Below are 13,520 nucleotides of genomic sequence, written 5' to 3' on the forward strand. Positions count from 1 at the left end.
ATCCTATCATCACACTCCCTGATAAAGAGTCCCTCCCCATCTTTCCTGTAGCCCCTTTAAGTACTGGAAGGACACTATAAGCTCTCCCCAGAACTTTCTCTTCTCCAGGCTGAACAACCCCAACTCTCTCAGCCTGTCCTCATAAGGGAGGTGCTCCAGCACCCTGATCATCCTTGTGGCCTCCTCTGGATCTGCTTGAGTAGGTCCATGTTCTTCTTATGTTGGGGGCCCCAGAGCTGAACACAGGACTCCAGGTGGGGTCTCACAAGAGCAGAGTAGAGGGGAAGAATCCCCTCTCTCAACCTGCTGGCCACACTTCTCTTGGTCCAGCCCATGACACGGTTGGCTTTCTGGGCTGTGAGTGCACATTGCTGGCTCACAGACAGTTTTCCATCCATCACTACCCCCAAGTTCTTCTCCTCAGGGCTGCTCTCAATCCACTCTCACCCAGCCTGTGTTTGTGCTTGGGATTGCCCCAACCCATGTGCAGGACTTTGCACTTGACCTCGTTGAACTTCATAAGGTTCACACAGACCCACCTCTCCAGCCTGTCCAGGTCCCTCTGGATGGCACATCCCTTCCCTCCAGCAAGTCAACTGCTCCACACAGCTTGGTGTTGTCAGCAAACTTGCTGAGGGTGCACTTGATCCCACTGTCTGTGTCACCAACAAAGATGTTAAACAGCGCCGGAGAAGATGACCATGAAGAAGTAAGAAGCTGCTTCATCCCTCCCTCACTGGGCCAAATTCTGTAGGACATTCAAAACTTTGACAAGGCCAACCTGGTAATAAGTTGCAAGCAATCCTTCCTGCAGGCTGTCACCCATCTTTCCAGCCACTTCACACTGATTGCTGTGGAAGCATCCTGCATGCCACCTGCCAAACACAGTTTGAAGGTTACATCTGTATGTAGCTGAAGGAATTAATGGCTCACCAGAGGGGTCATGAACTTTATCAAGAAGATTTGAACAAGGCCCACATTTTAAGAAACTCTAAGAAGCAGCTCAAAAACTGGCACAAGTCCTCTACTGCTGAAGAGGTCAATCTATTCTGCGCCTCCTGGACAGGTGGTACAGAGCCATGTCTCTCCCATATCCCAGATTCCTGCAAGAATGGAAAATGCCCTCACACAGGACTGACTCTTGTAGGACACCCTTAGAGCTGCACTAGATTTCAATCAGCGCTAAATGCTCAAGCCTATAAATTCTTACGAATGTAAACCCTTCTCACATTACTACCTGTTGATGTAAAAAAATAAGATTTAATCTATATTACTAGTAGCGATTTTTGCTAGAAGGTGCTATCTTACACATACATTTTCCCTGGGATCAAAAATTAAATCCTATGGACTCTTGGGATTGCTTGTCTGGAAGTCTGCCAGAGAAGTGCTTTCCTACAATTACACACTGTTGTGTCAGTGCGTGGGCTTAGCCACTGCTTAAAAAATTTACTAGATAAACCTCCATGATTCATACAAACAGCACTCAAGTGGCTAACTACCATATAGTGGCAGGGAACTGACTAATGTTACTCGAACAATGAAAGAACCCACTTGAATAATGAATTAGGTTTTGGCAGATCAATGGAGAGATGACTGACAGCCTGCGGCAGTCCATGTCACAACTCCAAAACAAGAGCTGAGCAACAGCAAGGGAGGGTGCCACAAGCAACCATAAGCTTTTCAGCATTGTTCACCCATTGCTCAATATGGGAGGCTTTAGAACTAGAGATGGCTCAGATGAGAGCATCTCACCCGTTCTCAGTAGAAAAGAGCATGTCCTATTCTCTCTGTTTAGTAAAATTAAAAGCACAGAAGGGTATGAAGAGGAACCTATCAATGCTCTCCTTCATCAGCTCTCCCCTGAACAATAACAATGTGAGGTCAAAGTGACAGCAATTATGTCTGTTTTCTTTTCCAACTTGCAAATCATCATCCTGGGTATTTTCAAGATGAAAACAAGAAGTCAGCATTTCAAGCCATGAAATTAGAAACTGAATTTTGGAAAGAGCTCTCTAGAAATTACTCCAGCAGCTGGCAGAAATGACCAGTTTTCCAGAGAAATTATCCTTTACAATCACAACAAATTCTTCTGCTCATACACAAACGCAAGTTGAATTAACAAGACTGTCTTCACCATAATTTAAAACCAATCATTGAAAAATATTATCTCCCCCAGAACCACCTCCCCATAAATCTGTACGTAAATAGAAGCCAAAGCAAGCTATGTATATGAGATAGAAGTATCTTCCTAAAGCAAGACCAACAAAGCATCCTTTCTCAGCTCTTCTGGGGACTGATGAATGGCTAAGAGATTCTTCTGGGACTTTCACATCCTGAGAAACAGTGAAGTATTTAATGTTCATTGACACTCCTGCCTTCGATATCTTGTTCCGATTTTCCCATGCAGCAAAGATCATGGGACCATTTCAGTGACCAGTGGAATATACTGGATTTCTGTGACTGCTTAGATGAAGTATGCACTGGGTTGGGCCCACTCAGCTGGACAAATAAACTCATGTAAATGCCATATTTATGAGGCTAGACTGACTGCAATCTGCTCTATGTTATTCAGAGCAACTTCATGGTTGCACGTGGACAGGGACAAACCAATTGCTCCAGGTTACACAAGAAGCATGCAGAAGTGTATCAGAGACCTTTTGAGCTGCAAGCTGGGAAGCTGGCCACTTCTCTGCCAGCGGAAGCACAGGAGGGAAGAAGGCGTATGGCAGTACACAAAGTCTTGTCATTTAAACATTCACACTTGTTTCTTCAGAAAACCCCATCTCTCCTGAATTCTGCAAGCTGTTTCGCCCTGCCATATTGCCACCTTCCCCAAAATGCCTTTTCTCTTCTACAGACTTTCCACTCACTGAAGTCCTGGCTGTGCTGAGTTGCAAGATAGTAATGGTGTACAAACCAAACATATCTTTCTGGCTTCTTTCTTAATTCATTCCTTCTTGTGAAGGGCACAAACACAGTTAGTTTTACATTTACATCTTTGGCTGTGCTGCAGAAGCCTAAAACCTGCCTGTGAACTGAGCTAGAGCAACATGCAGCAGCAGGGATTGAATTTCTTGCTAGAGGCTGTGAGCTGACAGAAGATAACGGGAAGTTTACAAGTCCTTCCTGAATGATAAAGGATTCCTGGTCCATTCAAAGGATCCAACAGACCTACCTATTTGTTCTGTTCTGTGCAGTGAGGAGATGAAATGACCTATATCAACAACACAAAAGGAGCTGCAAAAATCAGGTTTTTAATGCATATTCAGCAACTCTAGGCAGCAAATGCAGAATAGGTATTTAAACAATAACCCTTGTAAAAACCTTGCCCTCATGTCATAGAATGCTTTATGTTCGCTATTTTTAGCTTTACAAATGTCAAGAAGCAACAGAAAAAATATTGCTGAACAGCACTGGACACCAAGAAAAAGCAAGTGAGGCAAAAAAGAAATCCAAAATCAGGTTCCCAAGATGAGGTTACATTATTCATAGCTCTCTTTCCTGTAAAACAGGTGATATATTTCAGTCTAAATATCCCACCCAATCTGTCCTCAGTGAACAACCAAGTGACAAACTGCCAATCATACTGAAAAGTATCCCCGTTCATCTGGATTTTCCCCGCCGCTGCCCCGCACTGAGCAATGCTTTATCAGCAGCTACAGAATCTTAATTTGGCTATTTTAAACAAGTACATCATTTTGTAATCCTGCCCACCAGAAGGATTTGCAAATCTCCCCAAATACTTCTCCCAGGTCCTGATAACTTTGCCAGCGTGAATAGGAAACTTCGGGCTTGCAGAACAAGCCACCACTAGCTGACAACACAGTCAAGATTTTCTTTCATATCTGCAGTTTGCATGAGTAGGCAGCTGGGATTGTGATGAATTACTATCTCTGATTCCAGTGCTAAGTTTAAGACATTTATTTGGCACAGTCTGCTAGAAGAGACACTGCCAATACCAACTACTGGTATTAGCAAACTTCTTCAGGAAAACTACCAAAGGTATTTCACAGTCTCTCTCTGCTTATAACAGGAGTTAGTTCAAGGACCAGAGTTTTTTATTGATTGAACAATAATTGAATTTTGCTGAATGTTTATCTCAAAACACTGTTTCAAAAGAAAAAATGAAACATCTTGTTTTGAAAACAACTCAGATGAGTAATTTTCAGTTCTTAGTTGCACCTTTTCTTGGGGCCAAATCCTTTTCCCAAGCTCACTTTGACTGACTGAGCAATTGCATTTTGCATCGGCTATTTGTTGTGCCTTCCTGTCCCATTTTGGTGTACAGACTGTTGTGTTCTCAGCAGCTGGCACTGCAAGCATATTTATACAATCCTACAGGTCTGATCTCTTTGCAGAAATACCACAAGCATAACGCCCATGACCAGTATCTACTTGGAAGTTGGGATATTTTCTAACCAGTATTAACCAACCAACCAACCAACTCCTTCAGATTTCAGGAGCAGTCACCATATTGATGTGCATTAACTGAAAATCTTCAAATCTTCATTGATATCCTTGCAAAAGATTCAACCATTTAATCATAATTGTGCATTTTTACACTTGCAAAGAATTTAAGAAGAAGGTTTCTGCTGTCTGTAGCCTTCCTGCATGCTTTTCACCCCATTCACAAGAGAAGCACATTTATTTTAATGGCATTCTTTTTATGCATCAAGCAACTTAACTGTCCTTTTGCCATGCTTCTGGAATTTTAGATTCTACTTCTGACTTTGCCCATAAGCCTACAGACCTACTCACAATTTTCTAGCTACTAAACTTACAGACACCACTTACAAATTTGACATCTAATAATTTGTAACACTTGTGAAAACTTAAAATCAGCCAGTGACACACACACAGAGTGTTGTAAATAACTTTGATACTATGTGTATTCCCAATCTTTAACATGTGTTTCAGAGATGAAAAAGCAAGAGTACAATCCACCTAGAACAAATACAAAGTAGGTTACAAGCTCCATTTCCTTTTCATTTACTGAGGCCATGTATCCATTTTGTTATTACTATCATTAATACTACTATTATTATTCATTATAGTTTTATGGCTCTCATTCCACCCTACATCAATTGCCACAGCTGCTTAGTTCCTTGTGTGGGAATGTCCTCTGCAAGGAAACAGAAGTCCCCACAAAAGACAAGGCAAGTAAATATTACAATATTTTAAATGTTCTATATCAACTTTATTCTCCAAATCCCCAGCCTTCTGTAAATATCACAAAGCAATTTCAACAAACGGCTAATCAGCACCTATAGGTTTTCTATGGCCTAGCTGCAATAGCTCATTAATACTCTAACTTGGGGATTTGGTTTTTATGGACTTCGAAATGTTCCGAAACACACCCACCCATCATGTAAAGATGCTGTTCAGCAGAAATTTCATTGCACCGTGCTGCAAGCAGAGTCCTAAAACTGCAACCTCGCTTTTTAAAAAGCATTAAAAAAATCTCCAAACAAATGGCTTTAATCTTCTAAAGACCGAGAAAGACTGTAGCAAGAAAACTTCCTTTTTATAGTTCAGTATTTCTCTGAGATGAGCTCAAAGTGTTCGCTGAGATAATTATCAGAGATTATGCAGATCTTATTTTCAAAAGATTTTGTTTGCTCTTTTGTTGCATAATTGCTTAGTGTTCGTATGGAGCTCAGAAAACAGAAAGCATCAGAGAAATACCAAGAATTATTTATTTAACAGAAAAATAATTCTCCAAAATGATATTAACATTTTCAGCAGTTTTTACTATGTTTTGAAAGTTTCTGTTAACCTGGAGAGCTGCTCAGTGATCTAACCTTGGCAGCACATGAAATGAGAAATGTGCCTTACCAGTACTGGTTTTAGACTATTTCAGTGGAGCTGCGAAACAGCAGGAAGCAGAGAAAAGGTGCAATACAGTGTCTTACGATTCCCTTCACTTCTAGCTTTGCTGGTGGCAAAGGTCACCACGTTCAAGAGATAAAATCAGGACTTGTTTTAAGTCAAACCAGTGCCATCAGGTACATAATCACTTTATGGAATCACTGATGTTTCGAGAATTGGCTAAAACCACTTCAAACATTTCCAAGCCTGTGCAAGTTTATAAGCAAAACTCAGTCAGACTACCTGAATTTGAATATATGTTGTAATTTTTAACCAAATTCCAGCCAAGACCTTTCAAAAATGATCAAAGTAATCTTTAAGTGTAAAGAAGAGGCCCTGAACTCAATATAAAATTGTTATTGGGCACACTTATGTACGTACTACACTTAGTCTCGTGAACGATTTAAAAGATAGAGCAACTACACAATTTCAAATCCTGTTTCCATAATTCCAAGTCCATTTCATGATTCTTTATAGGTACTTCAGATCTTTTAGGATGTCAAGAAAGCTTACAGTGAGCGTGCTATGCAACCATCATACTAGCTATACCTTTTGCTTAAACGCAATACAATCAGATTCTACTTACAGCCAACCATCATCATGGCCACCGAAAAAATCTTCTCTCCATCAGTCGTCGGTGCTATGTTTCCAAATCCTATTGTTGTAAGGCTTGTCATGGTAAAGTAGAGAGAGGATATGTACAAGGAGTCTTTACTGGGTCCTCCTTCCCACTGCCCTGAGCCAGTGGTGTTGTATCGATATGGTGTCCCGATACTCAGTGCCAATTGGTAGAGCCAGCTATCTGTTTTGATTGTATTAGTGACTTCATCTATAACTTCATAGTCCCCGATGCTGTACCATATGCAGGCTAGCCAGTGGGCCACTAGTCCAAACACACACACCAACAGTACCAGTACAGCAGCACCATATTCCAGATAATGATCCAACTTCCTGGCAACTCGACCAAGTCGTAGAAGACGCACCACTTTTAAGGAACTGAAGAGGCTACTGATCCCCTAGAAAAGAATACAAATCATTATTTCACCTGAAATATCCTGCTGGTTAACACAGAAGGCGATACAGCAATTTCTGCATTTGCTTTAAATCTTTCTATACAATTTTTCATGTCCCAGATGATAAAATAAAAGATCAAACCCTCCCTCCCCCCCCCCCCAGTACTTTTGTCCTCATCAGGGTATATCAAGTTTGGCACTCATTAGGTGGATAAATTACTTTGCTCAAGCTCCGTCTTTCCAAGTAACAAAAGAGTTCTGTGGAATCCAAAGTGAAAAATGGCGCGTTTATCACAAAAAGGAGCGATCCAATACTTTGCCAGTTTGAAGTAAACAGAAGACTCTGCTTTGACCTCAGGAAGATCAACTGTGGTGGAAGAGCAATCACAGATGGAACTACACCATCCAAATGGAGTCTTCTCAAAGCTTCTCAGAGAACAGTATTCTATTAAATCCAAGGAGAGGGTTGCTATTCTGACCAAAACAGGGGTCCACCTACTTCGACAACCCTCAGGATTAACATATGCTCAAGAGAAACTTCAGAAAGTAATTGTAATGGGTAACTACAGAGAAATCTGCCTATTGTTCTTCTCCACCAGAGAGTAGCTGGGTAACCTCCTCTAGTCCAACAGTCTCGACCTCATATTATCCTTCACGAGAGCTAATATAACTCTGGATGTTTTGTTATTAACAGGAAGTCTCACTCACTGAACATGGAAGTAACTGTGGGCACATCACCTGTATGAGTGAGGGCAATACAGACCACAAGGCACACGCAAGAAAACCACAAGCCATTGCACATAGGGTTCATTTCCTTTCTGATTAACAGACATTGCCGATATTTTCCTAAAGCAAGTATTTGTGCATTTGTTGGTTTGTGGGTTTGTGTTTTTGGTTTTGGTTTTTTTTTTTCACACAAGATAAATGAAGTACGAATAAATGGAAGTACAAATATTTAGGGAATAGAAGCACAGGGCCCATCAAAAAGTTAATGGAAACATCTGAGAGGGAACAAGAAATGTGTATGTCCCCCTCAACGCACAAATGGTTTGCAATGTATTTTAATAGGGTTTATAGATGCAGAAAGAGAAGAAAAATATGTTCCTGATCTATTGCAATCCCATGATATACCTAACTTGTACATTAAATTAATTAGTGGCTCAAAATAGAAGGTTTGTAAAGGAAGGTTTCTAATATAAAACATTTAGAAGCTAAAGACATTTAATTTAAAGTAGAAATTAAGACATAGAAAGCAATGAGGCAAACATTCCTAGTTACTGTGCCAAGATTAAATTGCCCTTTTCTATGCATCATTATCAAATCAGTCTAGTCAAAACACTGCCTAATTATATTATCAAACGGTAAAAGACTAGAGTTTCTGGAGTTTTCCATACCAGAAAAACATTAATCTCTTTTGCACCTCTGTTTCTTTCACAACTAATGTTTGAAGGGTAACATACATCTGATATTTCTAGATGTAATCTGCTTGACAAAGTTCTTGTATGCTTTTCAAATCTTGTTGGAATTTGTTTCACATCCTCAAATCCTCAATAAATTGAATTTCTATATTTGCATTCAAGCTCTCATGATGACTAATACCATGGAGGGAAGTGGAATTTTCCCATTTTGATTTCTGTATTTTGGATTTACACAAGACATGGGTATAGTTTATTATTCTATTTCCATCTAAATGTATATCTACTGATTTGCTTTGGGATATATGTCTGTGATGCACTCTGAACTGCCAGCTTGTTCAATAAACTGGAAAGTCCTTTACAGTGTTCATTACACAATGGACTGGGGCCAATGGACTACTGAATGAGGGTCAGACCCCCAAGAAAACATAGCTACATTAGAAAAGAAACATACACAGTAGTTTAGTAGTGTATTTCAGGAAATTAATCTGCCGTGGGTTTCAGTGAATTAACACCAATTCTGAAAGTTTACAACTTGCTGTGAAATCAGAAGGATGAAACAGCAGGATTTTTGTTTTTATAGGATCAGGTCCTACTTCAGTGGCCAAGGAAGAGATACACATTATTTCTATTTTAAAGAGACACTGTTCATTACCAAGATTATGGCTAGGGAAGGAGTTACAGACCTAGAATCTAAACTTGGGACTCCCCTTTTTGTACCCAGTAGTTTAAGTTTGTCCCAGTGGCAAGGCTTACACTGCACTTTCTACCACACAAACCCAGAGAGTCAACACTTGATCAGGAGAGTTTACAGTCTGACACTCCATCAATACAACATTTTCTCTCTCTAAGTTACATGGACAGTTTAGCAGTTGTACAACTAATATAAAAATACAGCATTTATTTCAAAGTCTGGGAGAAAGTTTGTGCTATGGGGCTGGTTTTTTTCCTAAGCACAGATAACAGTCACATCTCTTCTGCATAAAACAAAGAGAAGTGTTTCAGTTTAGCTGACATTGGAATGTATTCTTCCAAAGAATAATTCATTTAAGTAAGTTTCACTGTAGGTCTTAAAGTCACTTCTGTCTGACCCACTACTTTAAGGCTAAAAAATCAGATATTTATTGAGCATTCACATTTCATGTCTAATCTTGAAAAATATGAAGACACTATTGGAAGCTTTAAAAGCCTATTCCATAAAACACTACCTAGGAAAGAGCAATTAAGCATATAATAAATGAACATGTGATGCATCGCACTGTTTAAGTACTGAGTTGGCTCAAGCTCATACCTTTATACTTAAAAAATCACCTGACAATAAATACACAATTGTTAATATGCAAAGCTCTGCCTAAGATTCAGCAATGATCTCTTGGGTGGAAATTATGTGAAAGACTAACTGCCTTGAACTAAGTTTAGGCTATTAAGAAATTCAGTGTTCTAAACTGATCTGATAGCTGGCTGCCTTTAATTCCATTTGTCTTTTAACTGTATTTATGCTCCATAAAGCATATTTTGGAAACCCTTCAACAAAAGGATGAGCTTCTGCTCTAATTGAAGTCATCTCAGTACTCAAGAAACAGAGAAGTGATTAGAAACCTTGAGTAGAGCATATAATCCCATTTGGTAGTAGCATGGTGTAAATAACACATCTTTTTGATACCAAAGATCCAACCTTCTGGGAGAAGCATGTGTCACTCTATTACCGTATTTAGTCAACTGGGCCTATTGTCTGTAATATCTGCTGGTCTCTGTTCTCTGACTGAGAATATCTCATTATGGTATGAACCAGCCAATCCTGTCCCTTGAGGTTTTGTCTAAATTTATTGGATCATGTCTTAATCCGACAAAGACATTCAGTTTGCTCATCTTCAATCACCTCAGCTGTAGAGATCTTTTAACTGAAAAACCACCTACTCCAGATTGCACTTTGTGTGTCAAGTTTGGAACCAATTTCCTATCTGATACAAATAATCTGCGTAAGTATTAAAAGTGTGAGTCACAGAAGACTTTCTCAGTGACTTCTAAGGCCACTGGATCAGGAGGGGACATGAACGGTAGCTTTGGACCAGTTCTTTTTGCACCACCATTTCTACTTACCAGACAGCTGAAGACACGACAAAAGATGCAGACAATATGAAATTTACTCAGAAAGACATTTTTGAGGAACGGATGTTCAACTTTGGAATTAAATTAGCTATTCATGATTAAACAAAGCCCACGTCTATTGACATAAGCACCTTGCAAAGTCTGTATTCTCAAATTATCTTGATATACTAAGAAAGGAAATTCAGTTTGATAGTGGAGGCACAAGTGATGACAGCACTCAGTCTGAAATGCAGAGACACCACTTCTTCCTATTAAAATCACCTGAATCTTGCCATTTCAGATTCTAGATGTTACCACATTGTCAAACTTCAGTCTTTCAGGATGAAAGAAGTGTCTAAGCTTTGTGTCTGCATCTGACTAAACTTTCCTGACCACAAGGCTGAGACAGATGTTTCCTGCAATTGCGATACACGCCATGGGAACAGACCTCTGCACCTCAAACAAGAACAGGGCGCTAAGTTCTCTTCTGCTTAATGTAGCCCTGATAAGCCAGGCAATACGAAGGATGAAGCTGTCAAAGTCATGTTATACAGGGGTCAAGAGCCAAACATGCAGGATAAAGGGAACTGTGTCACCAAAGGGAAATGAAGGTTAACTAGTGCAGGAAATTATTCAAGTTAGTATGCGTGCCAGAGATGTCCTCCTAAACCAGGAAAGAGAGAGTGGAGTCTGTTCTACGCTGAAGGAGCAACACAATAGCAGAGTTGCATCTTTGCAAAAGACGTAAAAGATTTAATCAGCTGGTTACTTGCTAATCTGTCTTTTCTGCAGTAGGAAAGTGTTGCATCAATGTTTAAAAAAAAAGTAAAATAAAAACAAAACCAGCCATTATTTTCTACTATCTCAATATACAAAAATCTGCTTAAGCCTCAAAATTAAATCCCAGTATGCTAAAATGGTAAATTTGGGTTGGGTTTGTTTTGGTTTTTGTTGGGTTTTTTTTTTTCCTGTTAAGTAACAATGTGTTTTTAACTCTAGGCACTTTTTCGATTAGATTTCACTCCATGGTTTTTTATTTATTTGTTGATAGCTGTGGGCACATATGCAACAGCAACAAAAAAAAATGAAATATCCATTTTAAATATGTTCTAAAACCGAAATCCTCCCAGCTCTGAAAATAGGGATTGGTACTGCATCATTTAACAGAAGACACTGTCTCGGAAAAGGTCAGAGGAAAAGAAAAGAAGAACTTTTCACTACATTTTGATGTTCAGCACACTGTGGTTTTGAAGAATTTATGAAGTAGCCAAGAACCAGAGCTGGGAATCTTTCTATGAAATGCTGTAGGGCATGTTGCCACTGCAGTCGAAGGTGTGACTGCAGTATATACAGACCTTAACTTAAATTTAAACTAACATGCTTAGAGTTACTAGATGCAAGGCAGTTACAGCAACCTGCATTCAGCAAAACTAGCCACTAAAGTGATCAAATCCTCTGAGGAGCTTGCAGCCCAGGCTGAGCTCTTTATCTCCGTGCAAGAGCAAAATGGTTTCATGTAAGTTGAGCTTGAGCACACATGCACAAGCCACAAACACACCACGACCAAGCTCTAACCACCCTCCTGGGCTGGGATTCATCTCACATAATGCTGCAACCTTACGGCCAACCATCCAGTCTATGTGAATTGTCCAGCTTTCCTCCCTGGTGAGTGAAGAAAGAAGCATGTCAGAAGACTGATTCACCCAGTCCATCTCAGACAGCCAGGGACAGGATGAATAACCTCCCGGAGCTGTCCCTCTCCCCTCCCACTGAATATAAAGAAGCTGAAGCCTATCACTTACACAGCTTACAGAAGGGGAAATTAAACCCATCCTTAGAAATCTGGATAGCCCGGATCTGGGCAGCATCCAAACCTGTATTATGTTATTACAGAGATAGATATTACAGAGCACTGCCTCACAATGTGAGACTTATCTTTCTCAATATAAGCTTAGAGAATAAATGCTATTAATAACTGTAGGCTGAGATTTTCTGCAGATGCAACAGCATGCTTATTTCTTCATTGAATAGCCAATTACTCCACAGAAAGTGATGCTACACTACATTTGATTGTGATAGGATTTTGCAGAAGTCCCCATTGGCTTGAAGAAGGACCTGAATCAGTTCATGAAAAAACGAACAATCACAAAGTAAACCCGGACTGGGGTTCCTGATCACAAAAGGGCAAAAAGCTGGTAAATTATAAATTACCGTATTTTGAACTATAGGCAACAACAAGTGAAGACAACTGAACTGTGAGAGATAGGACAGACAGGCATGTGGCAGCAGAGGACACCTGGGATAATAGCTGTGTATTATATCAAAGGATAGGAAGTGGGGGGTTGTTCTTGAGGTTGTATTGGATAGTGTGGGCATGACATAAGTGGTACGGAATAAGGTGTAGAGAATGTGCTGGGTTTGGCTGGGATACAGTCAATTTTCTTAACAGTAGCTGGTGTGGGGCTATGTTTTGGATTTGTGCTGAAAACGGTGTTGATAATACAGAGACATTTTCATTTTTGCTGCGCAGTGCTCACACAGAGTCAAGGCCTTTTCTACTCCTCACCCCACCCCACCAGAGAGTAGCCTGGGGGTGCATGGAAGCTGGGAGGGGACACAGCCAGGACAGCTGACCCCAGCTGACCAGAGGGATGTCCCACACCATAAGGCATCATGCTCAGCATATAAAGCTGGGAGAAGAAGAAAGGGGGGTATGTTCAGAGCGATGGCATTTATCTTCCCAAGTAACCATTACACATGATGGAGCCCTGCTTTCCTGAAGATGGCTGAGCACCTGCCTGCCCATGGGAAGCAGTGAATGAATTCCTTGGTTTTGCTCTGCTTGTGTGCATGGCTTTTGCTTTACTAATTAATCTGTCTTTATCTCAACCCACTGGCTTTCTCACTTTTACTCTTCCATTTCTCTCCCCCATCCCACCGGCGGCGAGGAGTGAGTGAGAGGATGTGTGGTGCTTAGTTGCCAAATGAGGTCAAGAGATAACACTTTATAAAGAACATTAAAACAAATACCCAAAGATTCTTCACATTCATAAATGAAAAAAAGAACAGCAAAAGTGATGAAGCTGCAATGAAGTAAAAATAATCCAGGCTTGGGCTAAAAATTAAATTAATTCTT

At 40.2% G+C, this 13,520-nt stretch overlaps 1 protein-coding gene across 1 annotated transcript in view; it reads right to left on the reverse strand.

Annotated features, from left to right (window-relative positions):
- The window catches only part of KCNH5 (potassium voltage-gated channel subfamily H member 5), a 161,842-nt gene that overhangs the window by 95,282 nt on the left and 53,040 nt on the right, over positions 1–13,520 (reverse strand). Inside the window, exon 7 of the mRNA XM_074909325.1 lies at positions 6,455–6,884. Within this exon, the coding sequence (XP_074765426.1) occupies positions 6,455–6,884 (430 nt within the window). The remainder of the gene's footprint in view (positions 1–6,454; positions 6,885–13,520) is intronic.

This window comes from Athene noctua, chromosome 6 (genome assembly GCF_965140245.1).
Source record: "Athene noctua chromosome 6, bAthNoc1.hap1.1, whole genome shotgun sequence".
Lineage (NCBI taxonomy): Eukaryota > Metazoa > Chordata > Aves > Strigiformes > Strigidae > Athene > Athene noctua.